This window comes from Bos indicus, chromosome 19, assembly GCF_029378745.1.
Source record: "Bos indicus isolate NIAB-ARS_2022 breed Sahiwal x Tharparkar chromosome 19, NIAB-ARS_B.indTharparkar_mat_pri_1.0, whole genome shotgun sequence".
NCBI classification, from domain to species: Eukaryota; Metazoa; Chordata; class Mammalia; order Artiodactyla; family Bovidae; genus Bos; species Bos indicus.
In genome coordinates, this window is record NC_091778.1 from 57,889,472 (window position 1) to 57,912,776 (window position 23,305).

The window sequence follows — 23,305 nt, forward strand, 5'->3', positions numbered from 1 at the left end:
CAGAGCGGGGCTTGGACGAAGGGGCAGAAAAATCTCCCAAGGTAACTGCAAGGTCAAGCATTTCCCGAAATGTGTCCGACTCTCTGTGAAGGTTCGGGCATTACAAAAACTAAACCCTTTAACAGATCATCTCTCAGAAGAAGAAGATTTGGAATGGAGGCCTAAGATGTTGCCGGAACAACCGACACGGACGGCAGCATCTGAGCTGGCTGCTGTCCTTGCGATCCCACCAGGCAGCAGGTGGAGCACGCCGGGAGGTCACGATCAGCCTGCAGAGTCCAGACGGCAGCCCCGAGCACAGGCTCCTGGCGCCCTCTGCTGGCCACTGTGAAGGCACCCTCCCCACACACAGCCACACACCACCCTGCCATCACTGCAGGGGGGTGCTCTGAGCTGTCCTAGACACAAGAGTCCAGAAGAAAAGAGACAAGGCACAGGCAATCAAGAAAGAGGCAGAGAACCACCAGCCGCCTCCACTGGAAAGCTGTTTGGGACCCAAACTCTATGAGCCATAGTTGGTAGTGAAAGTCAAAGACGCTCAGTCGTGTCCGACTCTTTGTGACCCCATGGACTATACAGTCCATGGAATTCTCCAGGCCAGAATACTGGAGTGGGTAGCCTATCCCTTCTCCAGGGGATCTTCCTGACCCAGGAATTGAACCGGGGTCTCCTGCATTACAGGCGAATTCTTTACCAGCTGAGCCACAAGGGAAGCCCCCCTAGTTGCTAAGTTGTTTTTAGTGTCTGACTCTTTGCAACCCCATGGACTGTAGCCCACCAGGCTCCTCTGTCCATGGGATTCTCCAAGCAAGAATAGTGGAGTGGGTTGCTACTTCCTTCTCTGGGGGATCTTCCCGACCCAAGGATTGAACCCACGTTTCCTGCATTGGCAGGCGGATCCTTTACCACTAGCTGCTTTTTTACTCCTGATACACTGAACAGGGAGGGAACCAAGAGAACACCTTGAAGGGCTTCAGGCCTCCCAGCAAGGTGGCTTCTCAGGCCAAGAATCTGTTCCTCTCTCTCCCGTGCCCCGTCACCAGGCGAGGTGGAACCCCCGACCCGGGTACCCCGGCCCGCGGGAAGGCACCAGCTTTCTCCGCCTGCTCCCCACGCAGAGAAAGCACCCTCACCTTTATTGAAGAACATGGAGGCCATCTGTCCCATCTCCACCCGGTCTGTGATCTCGAAAAGGTTTGATCCGCGTCTCTCTGTGGAGCCAAGAGGAAAGAGGGGGTGTTATTTTTTCCCATGAGGACAAGCTCCTAGGAGGGGTGCTGGGTTCGCTGAATCCTCCAGAATAATGAAATCCCAAGGGGCTCAAACTCTTAAGAAAACTTTTCCTTCTGTTTCCTGCTTGAAACATTTTTAAAAACACCCACAGAGGAGGCTCCCTGGTGGTCAGGACTCTGAGCTTCCATTGCAGGGGTCACAGGTTTGATCCCTGGTTGGGAAACGAAGATCCCACGTGCCTCCAAGTGTAGCCAAAAAATAAATAAATAAAGGAAAAGACAAAATGTCTATAGAAAGGGAGCCAGGGATGCTCACTGTGGGGTGAGTGGGAAGGCGGGGATGCCTCCCTGGCTCAGCTGGGCTCTGGGTGTGTGTCTGTCCCGGGGGCCGGGAAGGAGGGGAGTTAGAGACGTGACACGGACTCGGGCTTCCAGGGGCCGAGGTCAAGGGCCCTCCCCAAGCCGCAGATAACAGTTGGCGGCAGATCCAGTAGCAGGGATCCTGGCCCGGCTCCGCTGTATGTTCCCTGCTGCCTTCCTGGGATCAGCCCTCAGATGGGAAGTGCTCTCAGAGGGTCTCTGCAGGGAGAACCCCTGCCCCCACCCTGAGCCGTCTCCATGAGGAAGGGGAACCCCGTGGACCAGAGGGGAGTGCAGCCCAGCCCAGAACCCCAAGACTTACGCACAGACAGGATGGGCCGCTTCTCTGCCCGCTCGTAGGTGTCCTGGGCGAGAACGTCACTGTCAGAGGCCGAGGAGGAGTCGTCGTCGTCTTCCTCCTCCTGGGAGGGGGCGGGATGCAGAGGGTGAGGAAGACAGGAAAGAAAAGGGGACACCCAAGGGAGAGCCTGCTTGCTCTGTTCTCTCTTCCTAGAAGGTATCTGAGCAGGGGGCTTTCCATATTTCCAGGCTGTCCCATCAGAGGGTCAGAGGTGCTCAGAGGGAGAGGTGCAGCATGGGTCCTGGGATGAAGTTTCCCAGGTCAGAGGGAGAAGGGAGCAAGGAGGGAATGCCGAAGAGCACCAGGGGAGCAGGGAGCAAGGAGGGGATGCCAGGGAGCACCGGGGGAGGAGGGAGCAACAGCAGAGGCTGTGCATATTCTGGAAGCTGACATGGCTGCGAACTTCAGCTCCTCGCTAAGGTCCAGAGGGGGTCCAGGTTCTGGAGAAGGAAATGGCAACCCCTTTCAGAATTCTTGCCTAGAGAATTCCTTGGACAGAGGAGCCTGGTGGGCTGTAGTCCATGGGGTCGCAGAGTCGGACACGACTGAGTAACTCTCTTTAACGTTTCCGGGTCCCAGAGCTGCCCACGGTCAGGAGTGGGGTGCGGGGAGAGCCCTGGCCCACTCTCTGCACTCGGCGGCCCTGTGACGGAGCCTGGGGTGGCCCACACACCTGGCGGGTTTCCATCCTCTTCCAGCGGAGCTGAGCGTTGGCTGCCCCCATGGCCTCCACCACAAAGGTAGTCGTCACGAAGCTGCAGGCAAAGGCCATGGGTTAATCGCCAAAGGCAGGGAGGAGGTTGGAGGAGATACAAAATAAAAGGAAAAGTCGTTGAAAACCGGACCCGACCAACCAGCCAGCCCAAAGCATTCTCTCTGCTGAGGAAGGAACCCCAAGTTCCAGGATGGGTTTGACCCTGTAAGAAGGGGTGCGTGCCTCCACGGTGCCTCGCGGGCTCGCCCTGATGTCTGTTTATATTTAGAACGTATTTCAGTGCACAGGAGACCAGGGTGTGAATCAAGCTGATGGGAAGGACAGCGTGTGACCTTGGGGGAGAGGTGACTCGGGGGCAAGGTGATACAGCACCCCAGGAGGGGCCTGCTGGGGGCAGAGGTGGGAGAGATGGGGGTAGAGAGACAGCAGATGAGACTCTACACTGGGAGGAGGCGGCTGTCCACAAGGGGGCCGCCCGGGGCTTCAGGGAAGGGCGGCGGGCAGCTCTCACTTCTCCTCGCTGGGCAAGCGGCCAACATGCTGATGAACGGAGCACGGGTGTGGACAACTGAAAGTGTGCTTGGCTCTGGAATCACCGCCCTCCTCATTTTGCTTCGTCGGGGGGGTACTTTTAATTACTTTCCTAATAAGATGGCTATATTAAAATAATTGTTATTTTAATGTCAGCTATTAAAGTAAATGAAAAAAGAATACAATAAATCAACATATTTAATTGATAAATTAAAACATATAAACAGACAAAAATATGTTAATATTTTAACAGCCTAATAATCTGGCCCGAATCAAAACGGAGATTGGGAGGTGGCGTCGGACCTTTGTGAGAAGTGAGACTAGAGCGAAGAGAATCTACTCTTTTTAAGGAAACCGGAGAGACCGGGGTGACAGCAAGAATGCTCTGTGAGCAGACGTTACGGGGCAGGGCCGGGTTCCTGCTGCTAAAACCTGAGTGACCCCACCCCTGCTGAAACAGAGCGGGTGGAACATTCAGGAACATGCACCTCCCTCTTTCTTGAAGCTGCTGGGCAGGCGGGCTTGCCGCAGGCCCCCCTGGCTCACCTCGGGTGCTGGCACCTGCCGCAGGCTGGCAGTCAGGCGGTGGGCACAGGGGCGGGGTGTGGTTGCCCAGGAGTTAACCCACACCCAGTGGGGGTGGGGCAGCCAGCCCTGAAACTCCAGCCACCGCAGCTCCTCCTAGAAAGGCTTCTCATTATCTTGCCTAAGTGACCATTTTAAGGGCTTTCCATTGCCTCTTCTTTTGGGAAGTAAAACTAAAATCCATCTTAATTAAGGCATAAAGAGGCTCTCGTGGCTGCGCTAAGCCAGCTCATGGATCATGCCGAAATATAATGGGTTGGAGGGGCGTGGCGGCCCCTGCCTGGGTGCCCCCAATAACCACTTCCCTTTCAGACGGCTGCCTGCGCTGAAGGTCCTTTGAAGGGGACAGTGGAGTCACAGGAGGACAAGGACGTCTAGGGCTCCTGGCCACAGAGCTTGCAGGACATAATGAGCCCACAGCACCTTGAGGCCACATACAACCCCCCGAGAGGAAAACATGGGAAGAAAGGGGAAAACAGGGACATTTTCCCACCCCGTGCAGCCTCCTCTAGGTCTTAGTTGACTTCAGCTACTAAATTCTGTGGGGATTCCTGGGTGGCTCAGTGGTCAAGAATCCGCCTGCCAGGGCAGGAGACGTGGAGTCAATCCCTGGGTCAGGAAGAGGCCCTGGAGGAGGAAATGGCAAGCTCCTCCAGTATTCTTGCCTGGAAAATTCCACAGACAGGGAAGCCTGGCGGGCTACAGCCCATGGGGTTGCAAAAGAGCAACTACACAAATGACTTGTTTAGTGACTAAACAAGAACAACAAAATCCCTCTCTGGCCTGGGGCCCTGCCTGTGAGTTCCCCGAGGAGTGGCCTGTAGACGCAGCAGCTGCCGCATCCCGGGTGAACCACGCACACCTGCTCACGGTGCGGGCGCCCCGAGGGCTGGGCCTCCTGTTTGCTGCTGGGCACGAAGCCACGTGAGATTAACACCTGAATGTGACTGCACCTGCCTGCTTATCGCTGCTCGGTGAAACTACCTTAAACAAACTCTAAATTCCGAGCTGATTGCCTGGATCACCTGAAACGTTAGTCGGCATCTCTTCTGTGGCTGGGTGGGAATTTCTCAGGGAACGAACGTTGATGGTCACGTTCAGAAATTATGGGCACGGCAGAGGAGGAAAGCCAGCCGGGGAAGAAACACGTGAGCCCCACATGAGACATCCTGGAGCCTAACTGGAGGTCTTCGCCTGTTTTTTTTTAATTCTGCTAATGTCTTGCTGTGCCTCGGGGTATGTGGGATCTTAGTTCCCTGACCAGGGATGGAACCTGTTCCCCCTGCAGTGGAATCTCAGAGTCTTAACCACGCTGGACTGCAAGGGAAGTCCCTGGAGGTCTTAACTTTCCAGTGATCGGGGGTGGGCAACTACTCCATCAGCGTGAACCACCCCCGCCCCAAGACCTTTGGGCCTCCTCTCCTTGCTCTGCGAACCTGTTACCAGATGTCTCTGTCAGACGGATGGAGAGAGCTCGGGCTCCCCGGGGAGGTGCCCCAGTTTTACCCCCAGCATCTCCACTCCAGGATGGCTTCTTACCTCATGAAGCCCAGGAATACCAGCAGCACCAGGCTGACTAGCCACCCGGCTGTGGCAAAGGCCTTGGGCATGGTGAGCGCACCGGTGCCCACGATGAGGTTGAACATATACACCAGTCCGACCTGGAACCGAGAGAGTCAACATCTGAGCCCAGAAATTGACAAGCCTCACCACCCCCAATGGCTCCCAAGGGTGGCGATGACAAAACCCGTGGAGACCAGGAGGCCTTAGCCAGGAGGGCACGTAAGAAGGCAGGGCTCCTCTCGGGTTCCAGGGAGGCGGGATCTGCAGCTGGACGCTGGGCAACCAAAGCCCGTGGTCCATCCGTCTTTTCAAAATGTCTCTGGGGCTCGGTTTTACCCTCCTCTTTCGCGTCATCACCCCCATCACTTCATCAGTGCGTATTGTTTGGAGCTGCATCTTAGATGGTAGCTCTCTGCTCAACCCGGCTTGCAGGTTTCCCGAGGATGGGCCAGCACGTCTGGGGTGACCTGGCACAAAAACCAACCCACACTGCTGACCCTCCAAAAAAATCCTACTTTTCCAAGGCCACTGAGCATGCAACCCAGTCCTCCTCCACCCATCCTTGCAACTGCCCTTTGGGACATCAACATTCATGCTGGTTCCCTTTGCCCGCCCTTGTTTTTTAAATTTGAGAGGAAATTCCCCAGCGGTCCAGCGGTTAGGACTCGGTGCTTCCCCTGCTGGGACTCAGGTTCAATCCCTGGTTGAACTAAGATCCTCCTGCAAGCCTTGTGGCAGGGCCAAAATTTAAAAAAAAAAAAAAAAATTGAGATATACTAATTCATGTGCCGTAAAAATTCAGCCGTTTAAAGTACACAGGTTTTCAGTATATTCACAAGTTCTGCAGTCAGCACCACCATCTAATTCCATTTCATTACCCCCCAAAGAAACCCCCTACTCACTGGGAGCCACTCCTAACTTCCTGTCACCCCTGGCAACCCACCTCCCAGTGGAACTGCTGAGTCACTGACTTCAGGTTTGAGTTCACACCAACTGGACTCCAGCTCAGCTAATTCCAGTGATTCCCTTTTCAAGATCTCCACCATGAAATTCTTTTCTCTGACCCGAAGCCTCGGCTCCCACACCCCGTCCATCCTCACCCATCTGCCTTTGTGCTCCGTGTGTTGCCCAGTCCCCACCCTCCCTCCCCAGGCCTCCCACTCCGCCGTGGCCTCACTGACAGTCGGCTGGTTCCTGAAAGCTGGCACTACCCCGCCAGCTCCCCACATCTTCCCTGTTCTAACCTTTCTGACCCCGGGCCTCGGAGATGAATCAGCATCTGCTTCCTCAGTTCCCTAATATGAAGCTGCTAAAGGCTCCTGGAATTAAAAAAAAATCCTCACGATGAGGGCACTTCCCTGGTGGTCCAGTCGCTAAGACTCCTCATTCCCAAGGCAGGGGCCCAGAGTGCATTCCTGGCCAGGGAACTAGCTCCCACCTGCTGCAACTAAGGTTCAAAGGCTGCAACTCAAGATTCCGGACGCCATAACTAATATCCGGTGCAGCCAAACAAACAAATAAATAATAAATAGCTTTTTTAAAAATTAAAAAAGCAATTCTAACGCTGAGTCCTCTGACAGATGAGGGTCCCTTCCACTGTGGTTGGCGGCATCAGATTTTCTTTCCTCCTCGTGGTGGACTTGCGAGCACATCCCACGTAAAGGCTCCAAACCTCAGTCTCCAAAACCCAGACCGGGGCACCCGTCTCTCTCAAGTGAAGGCTGTACGTCTAGCGATGCTACAGAGGTAACGGAGACCATCCGATGCACACTCCCCAAGCCTCACTCCTCCCTTTCTCATCTCCCAGTACCGAGCAGCTTGCAGGATCTCAGTTCCCCAAGCAGGGAGCGACCCCTGGGCCTACGGCAGTGAAGCTGCAACTCCAGGGACTTCCCAAGCCTTGCCCCTTTCAAACTCAAAAATCGGTGCCTCCTCCCTCCCCTCCTTAACCACCGAAATGAGAAGCCTGAGCAACTAGAGTAGCCCCCGCTCCCCAAAACTGGAGAAAAGCCCACACAGCAATGAAGACCCAGCACAGCCAAGAAATGAGATTAAAAAAAGCAGCAGCAGCTATATCGTCTGCTTTCATTTCCCGTAGTTTGTGGTTTCCATCCCTAGAACTCTCTTGAAACTGCGTTCTTAAAAAATCACCAAGGACCAAAAAAACAAACCAAAAAGAAAAATATAATCACCAATGACCTCCTGACCCAACGGCTGCTAGTCTTTAACCTCTCTTCCAGTTCTGACATTGGCAGTCTCTTTCTCTCTGCGTATCTCGTCCTCAGCAGCGTCACTCGAGCCTACGGCTTTAATTATCACGGGGGACAGAAGAGGAAGGTGCTTCTCTTAGTGCGAACCTTTCTGCCTGCGAGTCCCCTCCACCTAAACACCCCAGAATAGCCCTAGAACTCCTTTCCCTCCATATCTCAGTGCTGGCGATTTTATTCCTAGAAGCCTTCACAAAAGCACTTGCAAAATTCTTTGGAACCGTCCCTCTTCCCTCCATCATTAGGCGAGGTGTACAGAACAGATGGAAAAACTGGATTCCAAGAGCACGAATGACTTCCGTGGGGCTGGATGAACTGAGAGTAGGATGCTCAAGGGTGTGACTTCTTGACTAAAAGAGGATTGGCTGGGGAAGGCGGGAGCGGGCGGCCCACTTAGGAGGTCGGGCTGAACACACACACATAACTACCCATAAAAGAGTCAACAAGCACCTACCATGCGGCACAGAGTCTGCAGTGGGTACTGCTCTCTTTATAACTCAAATGAATCACTTCTGGCCTGAACTACAACAGCAGGTTCCTAACTGATCTCCCTACACCCCACTAAACCGTGTGCTGCATTCTAAATCAGAAACACTAAATCAGGACCCACTCTCAGATGAGCCTCAGTTGGATTTAAAAGGAAGAAGAGAAGTAGGGAGTGTCGGTCACGGCCTCGGGGTAGGGGTTGATTGGCCGTCGGAGTGCTGGACAAACGGGAGGGCGTCCTCTAGAGAGGACACAGCTCTGCCCAGGGCACCGAGCTCCTGCGCCTCCCACCCAGCCCCTTATCTCCCACCCACCACGGGATGGGGCAGGGGGCGGGGGGGAGGTGGTGCCCACTCCAATGCCGCGCCCATTACAAAGCCCGTCCCAGCCTCCCAAGTCCATCTTGCTCCCAGTCTCAGAGCCCTGGATTGAGAGCACTTCTGATGCCCTAGTCGGGGTTTCTGGTGTTGATGTGTTTCTCTTTCCTGTTACTAAGTCTGAGGCTTGCTCTGTCTCACTGCGTCTCTCTGCATTTCTCGGGGTGCCTGGCACACGGCCTCAAGACGGGAACCCTCGGGGGCTCCGGCTCAGTTCCCTCTGCGGTGAATCTGACGGTCTGCATCCCAGTCTCACTTTGATCCCGGAGGCAGATCCAAGTCCCATGTTAAACGTCCCAGTCTCATTTCGATCCCTAGACGGATCCCAGAAAGATCAAGAGAAGTTGAGCTGTCTTCCTCTGGCTCTCGATGGGATCACACGACCAGCACGAGGTGCTTCCCCTGCTGAGAGTCCTGGCCCAGGGAGACGTTGCAAGAATGAATGTGAAGGTGACGGCTAACCTTCTGAATTGACTTTTCAAAGATGTGAGTGTCCTTAGGCTCACTTTGACTTTGTGTGTGTTAGTCACTCAGGCATGTCTGACTTTTTGCAACCCCATGAACTGCTGTCTGCCAGGCTCCTCTGTCCATGGGATTTCCTAGGCAAGAATACTGGAGTGGGTTGCCACTTCCTACTCCAGGGGAATCTTCCTGACCCACGGATCGAAACTAAGTGGATTTTTTACTGCTACGCCAGCCGGGAAACCCCAACTTTGACTTTTGCTGGGGTTAATTTGAATCACCGGGACTTGGAGGGGAGTACCTCCAGGTGTGGGCGGGGGTGGGTGTGGGTCAGTGAGCTCGCCCAGGTCTGCTCGTTTGCTCACTTACTCAATAGCTACTGAGAGCGTCCAGTGATCCTAGCCCTGTGCTCAGAACCTGGGGGACGACAGGGAGCAAGACAGGCAAGAGGACACAGACAAGAAAACAAACAACAGTCGCCACTTTGGAGAAGTGTTTGGAAGGAAAGAACCAGGGCTCAGTGACAAAGAATAATGGGGCAGCATTTCCGGGAGAGGGCGGCCTTGTGGTGACATTCCAGCCAGGACCTGAAGGCTGAGCGGGAGCCATCCAGGCAAAGGGCCAGGGAAGAGACTGGCAGGGATGAAGGCCGAAGGTGGGAGAAGCGGAGGGGTGTTCCGGGAGGTCTGAGGCCAGTGTGGCTGGAGCACGGCCAGCAAGGCTGCAGACAGACTCCCCGGCCCTGGTGCACGGGACAGGGAGTCCGATGCCACTGCAGGAGTCTATGCAGGGCACTGAGAGACCAGGCCCGGGTGAGGACCTAGCGTCTGGTCTTCCAGCAGCTTCATTCCTCGAATGTCGCGCTTTTTTTGCCACACTGCAGCACAGTACATGCGTTTGTGCACACTCAGTCGTGTCTGACTCTTTGCGACCCATGGACTATAGCCTGCCAGGCTCCTCTGTCCATGGTATTTACCAGGCAAGAATACTGGAGTGGCTTGTCATTTCATTCTCCAAGGGTTCCAGACCCAGGGATTGAACTCGCATCTCTGGCATCTCCTACACTGGCAGGTGGATTGTGCCACTTCTAATTCCCCAATCAGGGATCGAACCTGTGACCCCTGCAGCGGAAGCATGGAGTCTTAACCACTGGACCACCAAGGATGTCCCCTGAATATCACTTTTATAAGTCGTAACACTTATGAAGAGCAGAACCTTATTTCTTTATGGAAAATGGCTCTGGTGATGGTTCTCATGATAGAACTTAAGAGAAGGCAAAGAGACCTAAGAGAGTGATGGTTCTGAGCCAGAAGTTTTATAGGAATGTGAATTCCCTGGTAGTCCAGTGATTCAGTTCAATTCAGTTCAGTCGCTCAGTCGTGTCTGACTCTTTGCGACCCCATGAACCGCAGCACGCCAGGCCTCCCTGTCCATTACCAACTCCCGGAGTCCACCCAAACCCATGTCCATCAAGTTGAGATGCCATCCAACCATCTCATCCTCTGTCATCCCCTTTTCCTCCTGACCTCAATCTTTCCCAGCATCAGGACCACTTCAAATGAGTCAGCTCTTCGCATCAGGTGGCCAAAGTACTGGAGTTTCAGCTTCAGCACCAGTCCTTCCAATGAACACCCAGGACTGATCTCCTTTAGAGTGGACTGGTTGGATCTCCTTGCAGTCCAAGGGACTCTCAAGACTCTTCTCCAACACCACAGTTCAAAAGCATCAATCCTTCAGCGCTCAGCTTTCTTCACAGTCCAACTCTGACATCCATACATGACCACTGGAAAAACCATAGCCTTGACTAGACGGACCTATGTTGGCAAAGTAGTGTCTCTGCTTTTTAATATGCTGTCTAGGTTGGTCATAACTTTCCTTCCAAGGACTAAGCGTCTTTTAATTTCATGGCTGCATTCCCCATCTGCAGTGATTTTGGAGCCCAAAAATGTAAAGTCTGACAGTGTTTCCCGTTTCCCCATCTATTTCCGAAGAAGTGATGGGACCAGATGCCATAATCTTTGTTTTCTGAATGTTGAGCTTTAAGCCAACTTTTTCACTCTCCTCTTTCCCTTTCATCAAGAGGCTTTTTAGTTCCTCTTCACTTTCTGCCATAAGGGTGGTGTCATCTGCATATCTAAGGCTATTGATATTTCTCCCGGCAATCTTGATTCCAGCTTGTGCTTCTTCCAGCCCAGCGTTTCTCATGATGTATTCTGCATATAAGTTAAATAAGCAGGGTGACAATATACAGGCTTGACGTACTCCTTTTCCTATTTGGAACCAGTCTGTTGTTCCATGTCCAGTTCTAACTGTTGCTTCCTGATCTGCATACAGGTTTCTCAAGAAGCAGGTCAGGTGGTCTGGTATTCCCATCTCTTTCAGAATTTTCCACAGTTTATTGTGATCCACACAATCAAAGGCTTTGGCATAGTCGATAAAGCAGAAGTAGATGTTTTTCTGGAACTCTCTTGCTTTTTCCATGATCCAGTGGATGTTGGCAATTTGATCTCTGGTTCCTCTGCTTTTTCTAAAACCAGCTTGAACATCGGGAAGTTCAGGGTTCACATATTGCTGAAGCCTGGCTTGGAGAATTTTGAGCATTACTTTACTAGCATGTGAGATGAGTGCAATTGTGCGGTAGTTTGAGCATTCTTTGGCATTGCCTTTCTTTGGGATTGGAATGAAAACTGACCTTTTCCAGTCCTGTGGCCACTGCTGAGTTTTCCAAATTTGCTGGCATATTGAGTGCAGCACTTTCACAGCATCATCTTTTAGGATTTGAAAGAGCTCAACTGGAATTCCATCACCTCCACTAGCTTTGTTCGTAGTGATGCTTCCTAAGGCCCATTTGACTTCACATTCCAGGATGTCTGGCTCTAGGTGAGTGATCACACCATCATGATTATCTGGGTCGTGAAGCTCTTTTTTGTACAGTTCTTCTGTGTATTCTTGCCACCTCTTCTTAATATCTTCTGCTTCTGTTAGGTCCATACCATTTCTGTCCTTTATTGAGCCCATCTTTGCATGAAATGTTCCCTTGGTATCTCTAATTTTCTTGAAGAGATCTCTAGTTTCCCATTCTGTTGTTTTCCTCTATTTATTTGCATTGATCGCTGAGGAAGGCTTTCTTACCTCTCCTTGCTATTCTTTGGAACTCTCCATTCAAATGGATATATCTTTTCTCCTTTGCTTTTCGCTTCCCTTCTTTTCACAGCTATTTGTAAGGCCTCCTCAGACAGCCATTTTGCTTTTTTGCATTTCTTTTTCTTGGGGATGGTCTTGATTCCTGTCTCCTGTACAATGTCACGAACCTCCATCCATAGTTCATCAGGTACTCTGTCTATCAGATCTAGTTCCTTAAATCTATTTCTCACTTCCACTGTATAATCATAAGGGATTTGATTTAGGTCATACCTAGGACACCACATTTCCAATGCAGGGGGCACAGGTTCAATCCCTGGCTGGAAAACTAAGATCCAGCAAGCCACGACACAGCCCTCCCTTCCCCTCTCCCCCCAAAAAAACTTTCATGGGTAAATTAAGAAGTACAAGAGGCATTTGTGAATTCAAGGATGGCTGAAGGTGTTGGGATGTAAAAGTCAAGGGTCTATTGTCAAGCAGGGTTTCTCAGAGCATTGCTGATACTTGGCGCCAGATTATTCCTTGTTGTGGGGGCTTGTTCTGTGCGTTGTCAGGGTGTTTAGCAGCATCCCTGGCCTTTAGCTACTAGACTCCAGTAGCCCCCACCTCGCCCCTGTGTTGTGACAGTCATGGGATCTCCAGACACTGCCAGATGTCCCCTGGTAGGCAAGATAGCCACTAGCTGAGAACCACTGCCAATAAATGCATAGTGAAATAAACACACTCCCAACAGAAGCTTCAAATAGATCTCAGACCCTATAAGACCTTGCTGCTGCTGCTGCTAAGTGACTTCAGTCGTGTCCGACTCTGTGCGACCCCATAGACGGAAGCCCACCAGGCTTCCCTGTCCCTGGGATTCTCCAGGCAAGAACACTGGAGTGGGTTGCCATTTCCTTCTCCAATGCATGAAAGTGAAAAGTGAAAGTGAAGTCGCTCAGTCGTGTCCGACTCTAGCGACCCCATGGACTGCAGCCTATCAGACTCCTCCGTCCATGGGATTTTCTAGGCAAAAGTACTGGAGTGGGGTGCCATTGCCTTCTCCTGACAAAGAAGTTAATTAGTGATCGACTGTTGGCAGTTAGCATAAATGGGTAATCCCATTTGTCTTGGGATGTTGCTATTTTTCAGTCTGAGGCTAGTATTCTGGGCTTGGGGGTGGCGGACAGGGGGAACCCTATAGGAAAATGCATGATGTCTCCACCTTCCTGGCCAGAGTTAAACCCTCTTTACTTTCTGTCAAGGGGATCAGAAAGGACTGATCTCAAGGAGCAGAACAAACAGGCAGGGAGCAAACCTGAGCTGAGCCCTTGGTCGGGTGGAAGGCAGTTGCAAGGCAGGAGGAAGCCGGTGTGTGTGTGGGGTCCCCTCTTCTGCTGGTTGGTGACTGTTCTGTGGGGACAGCCTCCAGGGAGGCAAGACAGAAAGCAGACGAGTAGGGCGCAGTCTCAGTAGAGCGGCCCTGCAAACTGAGCTTCCTCCCATTCTCGACTCTTCCCTGTGCCTGACCCCGGGGACCCGCCGCCCCCCACCATGCTCTAGGGGTTCGGTGCAGCGTTCCTGTGGTCCCACCTAAGGGTGCACACGAGGTCGGCGGCACCGGCATCTTTCAACGGCTTCCCCAATGACAGTTGTCACAGGAAACAGAAGGTGGTGGAGATGGGGAAGCAACAACTTGGGTTTCAAGCAGCGAAACAAGCCCTCTTTCCTTCGAAAGCACCGTGACCCATCTTCAGCAAGACAGGCTGGCGGGGGGCGACCTTAGCAGCTGCCTCTCTGTGGGTGGGGACCCCCTTCTTCCTCTATTTCGACCACAGGATCCCTTCAGTCCCGTGCCACTTGTGGTTCCCATACATGGGGACACAGACAAGCCAGTTCTGAGATCACCTATGAGGGCGAGGTGCACAGGCCTGACCATGCTCCTGTGACCCCCACTATCCTCAAGAGGGCTCGTCATCTGAGCCCCCTGCGAGGCTCATCACACATTGGTTATGCAGAAGAATGCAGGCGAAGGCAAACACCCCTGACGCCCACGAGTGGCAGGAAATCACAACAGGGCACAAAAAGATAGGGAGCAGCTTGGGGCTGGGAACGCACCGCTCAGCGTCAGGCTCTCCCAAGGCAGGCAGCGCGCTTCTGCCTGTGCTCTGCTGAGCAGGGGAATTCAGCTGCAGAGGAAAGCAGCGCCTGCAGTCAAGTCTGTTCTGCAGTCCCTCTGGGCTCAGTGCGGGGAGGTGGGGGGTGCATCTCCAACCCTCCTGGTCTCCCAAGGGATTAAGAACCATTCTCGCAGGATGGCAGAGTTACAGAAACCTCAGGCAGGAGGCGTGTTCTCCGCTCGAATCCTGACCGCTAACTCCTGCTTACTGCCACCTCACCCTTGGTACCATCCACCTTCCCCCACCTCTCCCTTCACCAGCACGATTAGGGAACACGAGCTGCTGTTTATGGTCAATACCCAGAGGAGGCCCTTGAACGCAGACCTTGAACAACACCCAACACAGAGGAGATGGAGGGAAAGAGTTTTAAAAAGCGGAATTTGCGGAGGCCGTTAGGTCTCACTGCCCCATTTCCTGGGGGCACACGCTGACGTGTGAAATGATTACTGAACAGCTGGAGGCCCAAGAAAAGTGGGCACATCAAAGGCTCTCCTTCCCAAGGCTCAGCTACAGAAATAACTCATTTCCTCACCTCTAAGCTTACAGATGTTGGAAGATGACACAGGAGCCCTGGTGACGTTTATAGACAGTGTGGACATGTCATTGCGGATACCCAGAGGAGGCTGTGGCTGTTACATAATTCCACAGATGAAAGGAACATGATCCGAACCATTTCAAGGTTCAAGGACTAACCTGATCAATCATGAGGGGAAGGGGCTTCCCTGGTGGCTGAGGGGTAAAGAATCTGCCTGCCGATGTAGGAGACGAGGGTTTGATCCCTGATCTGGGAAGATCCCACATGCCCTGGAGCAGCTAAGCCAGTGACCCACAGCTACTGAGCTCTAGATCCCATGAGCCGCAACTACTGAAGCCCGCGCATCCTAGAGCCTGCACTCCACTGCAGCAAGAGAAGTCACTGCAATGAGAAGTCCAAGCACCACAGTTAGCGAGTAGCCCCTTGCTGGTCACAACTAGAGAAAAGCCCGTGTAGAAACGAAGATCCAACACACCAAAAAAAAAAAAAAAAAATTACGAGGTGAAGAAGGGGTCCTTGGAGTCACACACGAATGGCACAGGACCTTGGTGTGAGGGTTTTAGTCAGCTCTTCTCAGAGGTGCTTTCTTATCCATCACATCACAACTCAGGAGAGACAGGGGAGCGTGGATCCCCAGGGAACTGCAAAGCAGGGCAGTTGTTTAAGGTCAGGGACTTTCAGGAAAGAGGACTTTGCTACTTAAGGCAGTGCTGCCTTTTCCTGGGATACTTAGCAGCACTGGGATACTTGGTAGAAACATGAATCAATCATTTGATTATTCCAATCCTCCAGTCCTTCAACTATTCACCCAGGCAAGAGGACTCCGTGATGGAACCATGACCAATCTTCTATAACACAAAGAAGATAAACTGAGTGTATGTGTGAGGGTATCACAGACCCACAACAGTGAGAAATCTATCATTGTAATTGCTCTAATTATAGGCTCCAGCAAACCACAAGTGGAGGTCTCCGCGTGCGTTCTCTGCCTCTTACACCATCCAAGACTATAAAAGTTGTGCAACATAAAGTTCAGCTAAGAAGTGAAGTGGTTTCAAACTGCTGAGTGGAGCAAAACCCAGAGTCAGCGGCCCTCATGCATATGAACTGACCTCACAGTTTGCAAGAGACAGCAGCCCTGAGATAAAAATAAGGGGCAAGAAAGTCCATTTTGTGTTACTGACTGCTCTCTGATCAACATGTAAAGAGTTAACAAATCTGACTCTCATCCTCTGTTCACCATGGCTTGCTGCTGACTTGGGTTCCCAGACCCCAGCGGTGAAAGCCGCTGGGCTGACAAGCACAGTCCACAGGAAGCAGTGCGCTTCTCTAGAAGCCAAGGGCACCGATGTGGTCAAATTAGGCCCCAAAAGTGAAACTCACGTAGGGAGAATAGAGCTCGCCGGTCTCTGTGATTTCGCCTGCCATTTCCCAAAGTGAGGAAGGGTCCCTCGGCGGTCAACGTTTCTTCCTCGCTGGGGTGGCAGCTGCTGCGGCTCCCTGGAAAAAGAACAGACTTCAGCTTTCTCATGGACCTAGACAGCGGTTGGGGATGTCTGCAGGGCCACCCCCTCCCCATCCTTTAATCAGACGCTTAAGGCCTCAGGGGCTTCCTGGGTGGCTCAGACAGTAAAGAATGTGCCTACAATGCAAGAGACATGGGTTCAATCCCTGGGCTGGGAAGATCCCCTGGAGAAGAGAATGGCAACCCACTCCAGGATTGTTGCCTGGAAAATCCTATGGACAGAGGAGCCTGGCAGGGTACAGTCCGTGGAGTCGTAAAGAATCGGCACAACTGAGCCACTGACACTTCATGGCCTCAACATCTGGCACCAGACAGCTGGGAGAGAAGTATCTCCCTGTATGATAATGACACCTGGGTGGTCTCTTTCTACCTTTCCCTGACTGTGCAGGGCATGTACTCATTGCTGCTCAGACTGCAAGTGATTTAAGGGTCCTCGGATGCCACTAAGTCTCACCCAGCACAAGGGTCTCATCAACACACTCTGGTTATCCCCATTCAATGCCAGCAACAGCGAGCTCACGATCGCAACAGGGCAGCCAAATAACTGCCTCCTCCGCCTGGGGCTTGCAAGGGGCTGGGGGCTTTCCGAGCTCACCCCCGCAACCCAACTCCTTGTCCCAGAGCCCCGTAGAGGGCCTCCGCTCCACGTCCCCCAACCTGCCCTGGGGCTCTCGCTCCTCTCCGATCCTCTTCCCCATTTTCCTCCCCTCTCCTGAAGGAGCCCCGAGTCGGACACGACCCCAGCCCACCCCAGCCTCTCGCCCCGACACCTGCAGCGAAGCCAGCTCTGGGCCGCCGCGGCCGCCTCCTGCGATCCCCGGGGCTGCGACCGGCGCCAGCTGTCCCGCACCAGCTCCCGCAGCGCGCATGCGCCCGCGCCGGGAGCCCACCTTTTCCGCGCGCGCCGCGGGCGGGGCGCACGGCGCGGATTGGGCGCCTCGCGGGGGCGGGGCTGCGCGCACGCCTCCGCGGCCACCGTCTGCGGGGCGGAAGTAGGCGGGGCTTACGGGGCTGCGCGCGCCTCGGTGGCCGTCGTCTACAAAGCGGAAGTGAGCGGGGCGCACGGCGAGGATTGGGCTCCTGGCGGGGGCGGGGCTGCGCGCTCCTCGGCGGCCGCCTTCTGCGGGGCGGAAATGGGCGGGGCGCGCGCCTACGCGCGTGAGCGAGGGCGGCCGTCGGCCAGGGGGAGGAAGCTGGGGCCGGGTGCGAGAGGTGGGCGCCTCTCCCGGCCGAAGCGCGCCTGTGGATTTAGCCGTCCCGGGGACCCCAGTGGCCGTGGGGTTCGAGAAGCGTAGCCTGTGGCCCCTCACGAAGGGCAGGCGATCGAGGCCTTCAGCCCGCCTCCCTCGAAAGTGGCCCGGGATGGGGCCCGGATGGCTCGCTAGAGCCCCGGGGTCGTTCGTTGGGAAAAGGGGTTGGAAACAGGTTTAAGACGCGGCAGAAAATTAACCGTATGGGGCGGCGTCTTAGGACTGGGACAAGTGATGGGAGTTTCGGTGATAAATCTTGGTGCTTGGGTGTGAGGCCTTCTGGGTGATGGGATGGAAGGGACAGCCCATGCTTGAAGGTTCCTTGAGACGCGAGTCCAGGATTGTTTAATTATTTTTTACCAGCCCGGTTCCTCTCCTTGCAAGGAGTTTAAAGGCCGTGTTCTCTGAAGGGTCTGGAAAGGAAGAAGGGTGGCGGCTCTCTCTTCTGACATCTTATCCCCAGGAGGCGTTTAGCGAATTGAGAGCCCAGGCTCCCACACTAAGTGGGAGGAAACTCAGGTGCTGAAATCTTTGCCCTCCCCGCTGGCTGCAGGCTGCTACCATGAGGCTGAATCAGAACACCTTGCTGCTGGGGAAGAAGGTGGTGCTGGTCCCCTACACCTCAGAGCATGTGCCCAGGTAACCACTTACCGGACATGGGCTGCAAGCCAGCTCTCCAAGGTGCGGCGAGGAGGGTCAGCCTGTCTTAGCCCAAATCTCAGAGGCTGTTTTTCTCTGAGGAGGAGAAACATTGGTGCGAGAAGTCATTGCAGATAGGAAAAAGTGAAAACTGAAGCAGAGTGCAGTGACCTCCCTGGAGGAAGTCACCGGTCCCCCTATTTCTCCCTTTCACCCCACCCCTCAGCTAGCTTCCTTTTGACCTTTCAACAGGGAATTCCTTTCTGTAAACTACATGTGCGTAAGGAAGAAAAGGTAGTGTCTTCTCTCCTGGTTGTAAAAGAGTACCACACCCCTGGTGCCTGTAAATAGGCTCAGTTCTTGGAGACTGAATGCTAACCTATTGTAAAACTGAGCCGCCGGGCTGTTGTGAGATCTGTTGTTCGGGACAGCCAGGAATGAGTCTCAGGGTGGGGCTCTTGTGGAGGCAGTTGGCGAATGTCTGGAAGAGGGGGCTGCTGGTGCTGTGGGCATGTATTCCCTGCTTGTAGTTTTCCTTTGGTGGGGTTTCTGGTGCTCCGCCTTTGTGATAATCTGTCCAGCCTTCTTTGCTGAGTTTGGCTTGCCATTACATCTCCTCAGGAATTTGAGGAATGTTTAGCTTCCGACTGCTTCCCCGCACTGACCCCTGAGACAGGAGAGGAGGCTGGACAGATAGGACTGGCTCCTGCTGTCTCTGGCTACTGGGCCTGCGGCCTTCTGCCATAGGAGCCATTATAACCCTTTCTTGGGTCTTATCTGGCCCTCTGTTAGCCCTAGGGGTTTGCCTCTCAAGCATCCGTTTCTTCATCTCATAAAACATCAAGACTTAGGCTTCTGAATGGGTCCTGCTTGCTGAAGGCTGCCCCTCTGCCCCTGTAGGTACCACGAGTGGATGAAATCAGAGGAGCTGCAGCGTTTGACGGCCTCGGAGCCGCTGACCCTGGAGCAGGAGTACGCAATGCAGCGCAGCTGGCGGGAAGATGCAGACAGTGAGCAGCGGAGGAGGCCTGGGCTGGGCTGGTTGTGGGAGGGCTGATTCCAGAGGCCGTCCTGGGTTCCCTCCCTTTCCCATTCCCCTCTGGGCCCCCAGAAAGGTTGCCAAAAAAAGCACTTTTTGGAAAGCTGGGGAGGTGCCTGAAACCCTGAGACTGTGACACTCCCTGAAGCCAGACCCTGAGGGTGGGGGCTGATGCTTCTGCTCTCTTCCCCACTCACTGCACCGGGCCTGGAGGGATTTAGAGAAAGGAAAGCTTGTGGGGCTCTGGCTGTAAATCAGGCCGCACCCCCTTGCACCCCTTGCTGCAAGCCCAGTGCGGTCTTTGTGTCGCATACACCTCTGAGAATGCAGTCGCTGTTTGCAGAAGGCCACCGTTTCCTGCAGGAGGCCACTTTCATGCTTTGTAATCAGCGAGAAGAAGCGCCAGCTCCCCTTTTCTGCCAGACTCAGAGACAGGGCTGGTTCTCTGGCTCAGGTAGGAAGACTGGCCTCTGCCCTCCTATGGGGAGAAGGTGACGACCCCGTCCCCCCTCCTCAGAGTGTACCTTCATTGTGCTGGATGCAGAGAAGTGGCTGGCCCAGTCGGGCACCAGCGAAGAGAGCTGCATGGCGGGAGATGTGAACCTCTTCCTCACAGATCTCGGGGACCCCTCCTTGGGGGAGATTGAGGTCATGATTGCAGGTTCGTTCCACCTGGCCCTGCCTTCCTTCCCCTCTGGTCCTCAGATCCACTGAACCTAAAGCTGCCGAAAGAGCTCAGTGCAAGGCCCTGGCCTTGGTGAGCCCAGCACCTGGCCTGGCAGACCACCACTTGGCACCCTGTTAGCCACGCGGCTCACCCTCGGTGGTTCCTTTTATTCCCGTCTCACGTGTGGGTGTGAACTTAATCTTTGGTTTTAGGATCTGCAGGCTGCAGTCTGCCCCATCTTTGGGGTGGACTGGGGACCCCCCAAAATTAGTGCTCTTCCCTGGAGCATCTTCCTGTGCTGTGTGAGGAGCCCCCCATTTCTGTGTCCATCGTGGTCCTCAGCATCTTTTTAAAGGGCTGTGCGCACGTGCTCGTGCAGGCAGCACACTGAGCTGAAGGGGTCAGTTTTGGGGTCAGGTTGCTGAGTGTTGTTAATCTGTGAGACCTTGGGCGAGTCGTTTAACTTCTCTGGGCCTCTGTCTCTTCATCTGCAGAATGGTACCTGTATTTGCAAGCTTCCTAGGGTGGTGAGCTAGGCATGCAATGTCAGTGACTCTTGTCATTCCTCCTAGAGCCCAGCTGCAGGGGCCAGGGCCTGGGCACGGAGGCCGTCCTCATGATGATGCTTTATGGTGAGGACGCCGGGCAGGCGGTCCCAGGGGAAGGAGAGGGGTGGGGGTGAACCTTCAGGCCCAGGGGTGGGGGCAGGTGGGGTGGAGAGTCCTTGGAGGAGGGGCGGGGGGATTCATGGTGCAGCTTACCCTCTCTGATCCCTTCCAAAGGAGTGACCAGGCTAGGTCTGACGAAGTTTGAGGCTAAAATTGGGCAAGGAAATGAACCGAGCATCCGGATGTTCCGAAAGCTTCACTTTGAGCAGGTGAGGCTGGTGCTGGTGAGAGGGTGAGGCTTGGGTCTGGGCGGGGGGCCCAGTGGTGCTCGGACCTGGGTCTGTAACTTAGCCAGCCCGGCCCTGCTCTGTCCCTGGCACACGTAGGTGGCTGTGAGCAGTGTCTTCCAGGAGGTGACGCTCAGACTGATGATGAGTGAGCTGGAGCGGCAGTGGCTTCTAGAGCAGACCAGCCACGTACAAGAGAAGCCCTACAGAGATGGGGCGTCAGAGCCCTGCTGACAGTCGCTGCGTGGACAGGCCTCCCCGTGCGGATAGGTGTGGAAGCCCGGAGCCCTGCTGACAGCTGCTGCGTGGACAGGCCTCTCTGGGCAGATGGGCGTGGAACCTGGAGCCCTGCTGACAGCCGCCGCGTGGACAGACTGCCCCGTGCAAATGGGCGTGGAAGCCTGTAGCCCTGCTGACGGCTCTGTGTGGACAGGCCTCCCTGTGCAGATGGGCGTGGAAGCCTGGAGCCCTGCTGACAGCTGCTGTGTGGACAGGCCTCTCTGTGCAGATGGGCGTGGAAGCCTGGAGCCCTGCTGATAGCCACCGCGTGGACAGGCCTCCCCGTGCGGATGGGCGTGGAAGCCCGGAGCCCTGCCACAGGTGAACAGTTGGAGCCTGGGGTGTGGGGTGCGCTGGCCCACTCCAGGCTGGGAATCTCCTTGTGGGGCCCTTCAGACTCTGGGCTGGACTCGGCCTTGACGTGCCTCTGGCTGGCCGCTGTGGCTGGGCTACTCCAGGGTCAGCCTGTCCTGCCAAACCTGGACTCAGACTGGAGTGGACGGCCTGAGTCCACAGGCGGAGGAGGCAGGTAGAGGCGGCACTGGGGACCAGAGCGGCCTATGACCCGGCAGGGCCTCCCTTTTCCCCGGAGGGGCCGCCCAGGCTCCGGCCGGGAGTATAGCACACTACATGCAGCTGGCCCTGTTCCTCACTGGGCCGACGGTGCGGGGAGCTAGGTGCTCAGTTGTCCTGCAGAAGCAGGAGGGTGTGACCCCGGGAGGTTTGGAAAGGAAGGAGGGAAAGTGGTGGGTGTTCTGGTCTTTGAAGCCAGTTTTGAGGGCAGGGTAAGTTAGTTCTGGACGCAGCTCCATGTGGCTGGAGCACCCTCCGCCCCCGATGAAGCTCGGGCCTCCTGCTCAGCTGTGTGGGCTGTGGGAGGAAGCGGAGGCCCCCAGCCCGTGGCCTCCTGAAGGCACCTCGCTCTCCCAGCCTCATGCCAAGGCCACGAGGGGGCGCCCGCGGCACAGACCTGAGATGGCCAGGCTGCGTGGCAACCAGCGAGCGCTTAACTGGCAGCTGGGCACCTCAGAGCCAGCGGGACAGCCTTTGACGTCTGTCTCTCATCACGCCCTGTCATAACCCGGTGGCATGCTTTCAAAACACAATTGGAAAAAAGACCTTTGAGGGCACCTAGGGTATTTTCGTGGAGAAGGAAATGGCAACCCACTCCAGTAATCTTGCCTGGGAAATCCCATGGACAGAGGAACCTGGTGGGCAAAGAGTCAGACACTGAGGGAGGGGCAGGCGCTTGCTAGAGGCCCCAGAGCTTTTGATGGCAGAGCCAGCACTGTGGCTGAGGACTCCTGGCTCCCAGGCCTCTCTCACCAGATAGGAGCGTGGAAAACTAGTCTAAAATACGCCTGAGGGCTTTCCTGGCGGCTCAGTGGTAAAGAATCACCCCCCTGCCAAAGCAGGGGACGTGAGTTCCACCCCTGGTCTGGGAAGGCCACACGTGGCAGAGCAGCTGAGCCCATGCATCACAGCCACTGGGCCAGGGCTCTCGAGCCGGGAGCCGCAGAACTGAGGTCTGTGGGCACCAGATCCCATGCTCTGCAACAAGAGGAGCCACAGCTAGAGAAAAGCCCACGAAGCATGAAGACCGTGCACAACCGTAAATAAAATCATTAAAAAACATGCCTGAATCTAACACACAAACTGCTTGCTGAGGTCCCAGGTCCCTCAGTGACAGTTGCCTCTGAGCCACCTGTTCCTTCCACCTGTGCCAGCTTAATCAGAGTCAGAAGTCCTTAGGGCATCCCCACCCAGCAGGTGAGGTAGGGAGGGCCCCTCCCCAGCCTGGTAGGGCACAGGATGGGGGCAAGGGTGAGTGGGGTCAGGCCAGGCCCAGGCTAACTGCTGCAGGTGGTGCTGTGGTAAGGGTTTGGGAAGGTTTTTTACCAGTGGTGGAATTCTAACCTTAACAGCTCTAGTGATGATCAGATAGTGACCTTCCCTGCTTGTTCTCCTCAGTCCCAGGAGCCTGGCTTGAGTGGCCTCCGGGTGGGGTGGAGGACAGCCCAGGGCCCGCTTCCCTTCCTCCGGCCTGCCCATGAACTGGGCCCTGCAGGCCATGCTGACAGCTGTCCAGGATGCCCTCGGGTCAGCAGCATAGAGACCCGGACCTCCCGTGGAGGAGCAGGGCCTTTTACCCTTGCAAAGTCCCCTCCACCCCACCTGCCACAAGCATGTTCCAGGGCCCAGCGGGCCAGGTCTGTCCTCCCCATCCCCACAGTCAGGTCCAT

At 54.8% G+C, this 23,305-nt stretch overlaps 2 protein-coding genes across 6 annotated transcripts in view; one reads left to right on the forward strand and one right to left on the reverse strand.

Annotated features, from left to right (window-relative positions):
• Window positions 1-17,174, reverse strand: part of TMEM104 (transmembrane protein 104) — a 54,652-nt gene extending 37,478 nt beyond the window's left edge. The window contains exons 1-6 of one of the 3 annotated variants that reach the window (XM_019982056.2): window positions 17,064-17,174; window positions 16,152-16,268; window positions 5,324-5,445; window positions 2,627-2,708; window positions 1,915-2,014; window positions 1,134-1,211 (exon numbers count right to left, since the gene is read on the reverse strand). In XM_019982056.2, coding sequence (XP_019837615.2) covers window positions 1,134-1,211; window positions 1,915-2,014; window positions 2,627-2,708; window positions 5,324-5,445; window positions 16,152-16,196 — 427 coding nt within the window. In that variant the 5' untranslated portion in view covers window positions 16,197-16,268; window positions 17,064-17,174. The remainder of the gene's footprint in view (window positions 1-1,133; window positions 1,212-1,914; window positions 2,015-2,626; window positions 2,709-5,323; window positions 5,446-16,151; window positions 16,269-17,063) is intronic. The other 2 variants (XM_070774120.1, XM_070774119.1) reach the window with 2 other exon arrangements.
• A 270-nt stretch (window positions 17,175-17,444) lies between these two features.
• NAT9 (N-acetyltransferase 9) lies at window positions 17,445-22,697 on the forward strand. Of its 3 annotated transcripts, XM_019981582.2 has the most exons (8): window positions 17,445-17,505; window positions 18,097-18,182; window positions 19,083-19,192; window positions 19,565-19,675; window positions 19,766-19,882; window positions 20,461-20,520; window positions 20,671-20,765; window positions 20,883-22,697. In XM_019981582.2, exons 2-8 carry the CDS (start codon window positions 18,106-18,108, stop codon window positions 21,015-21,017), a joined length of 705 nt encoding a protein of 234 aa, XP_019837141.1. In that variant the 5' UTR covers window positions 17,445-17,505; window positions 18,097-18,105; the 3' UTR covers window positions 21,018-22,697. The 3 variants fall into 3 exon arrangements, with proteins under 3 accessions (XP_019837141.1, XP_019837144.1, XP_019837142.1); XM_019981585.2 differs by lacking the exon at window positions 19,565-19,675 and having other exon boundaries at window positions 19,739-19,882; XM_019981583.2 differs by lacking the exons at window positions 17,445-17,505; window positions 18,097-18,182 and having other exon boundaries at window positions 19,585-19,675.
• The last annotated feature ends 608 nt before the right edge of the window (window positions 22,698-23,305 follow it).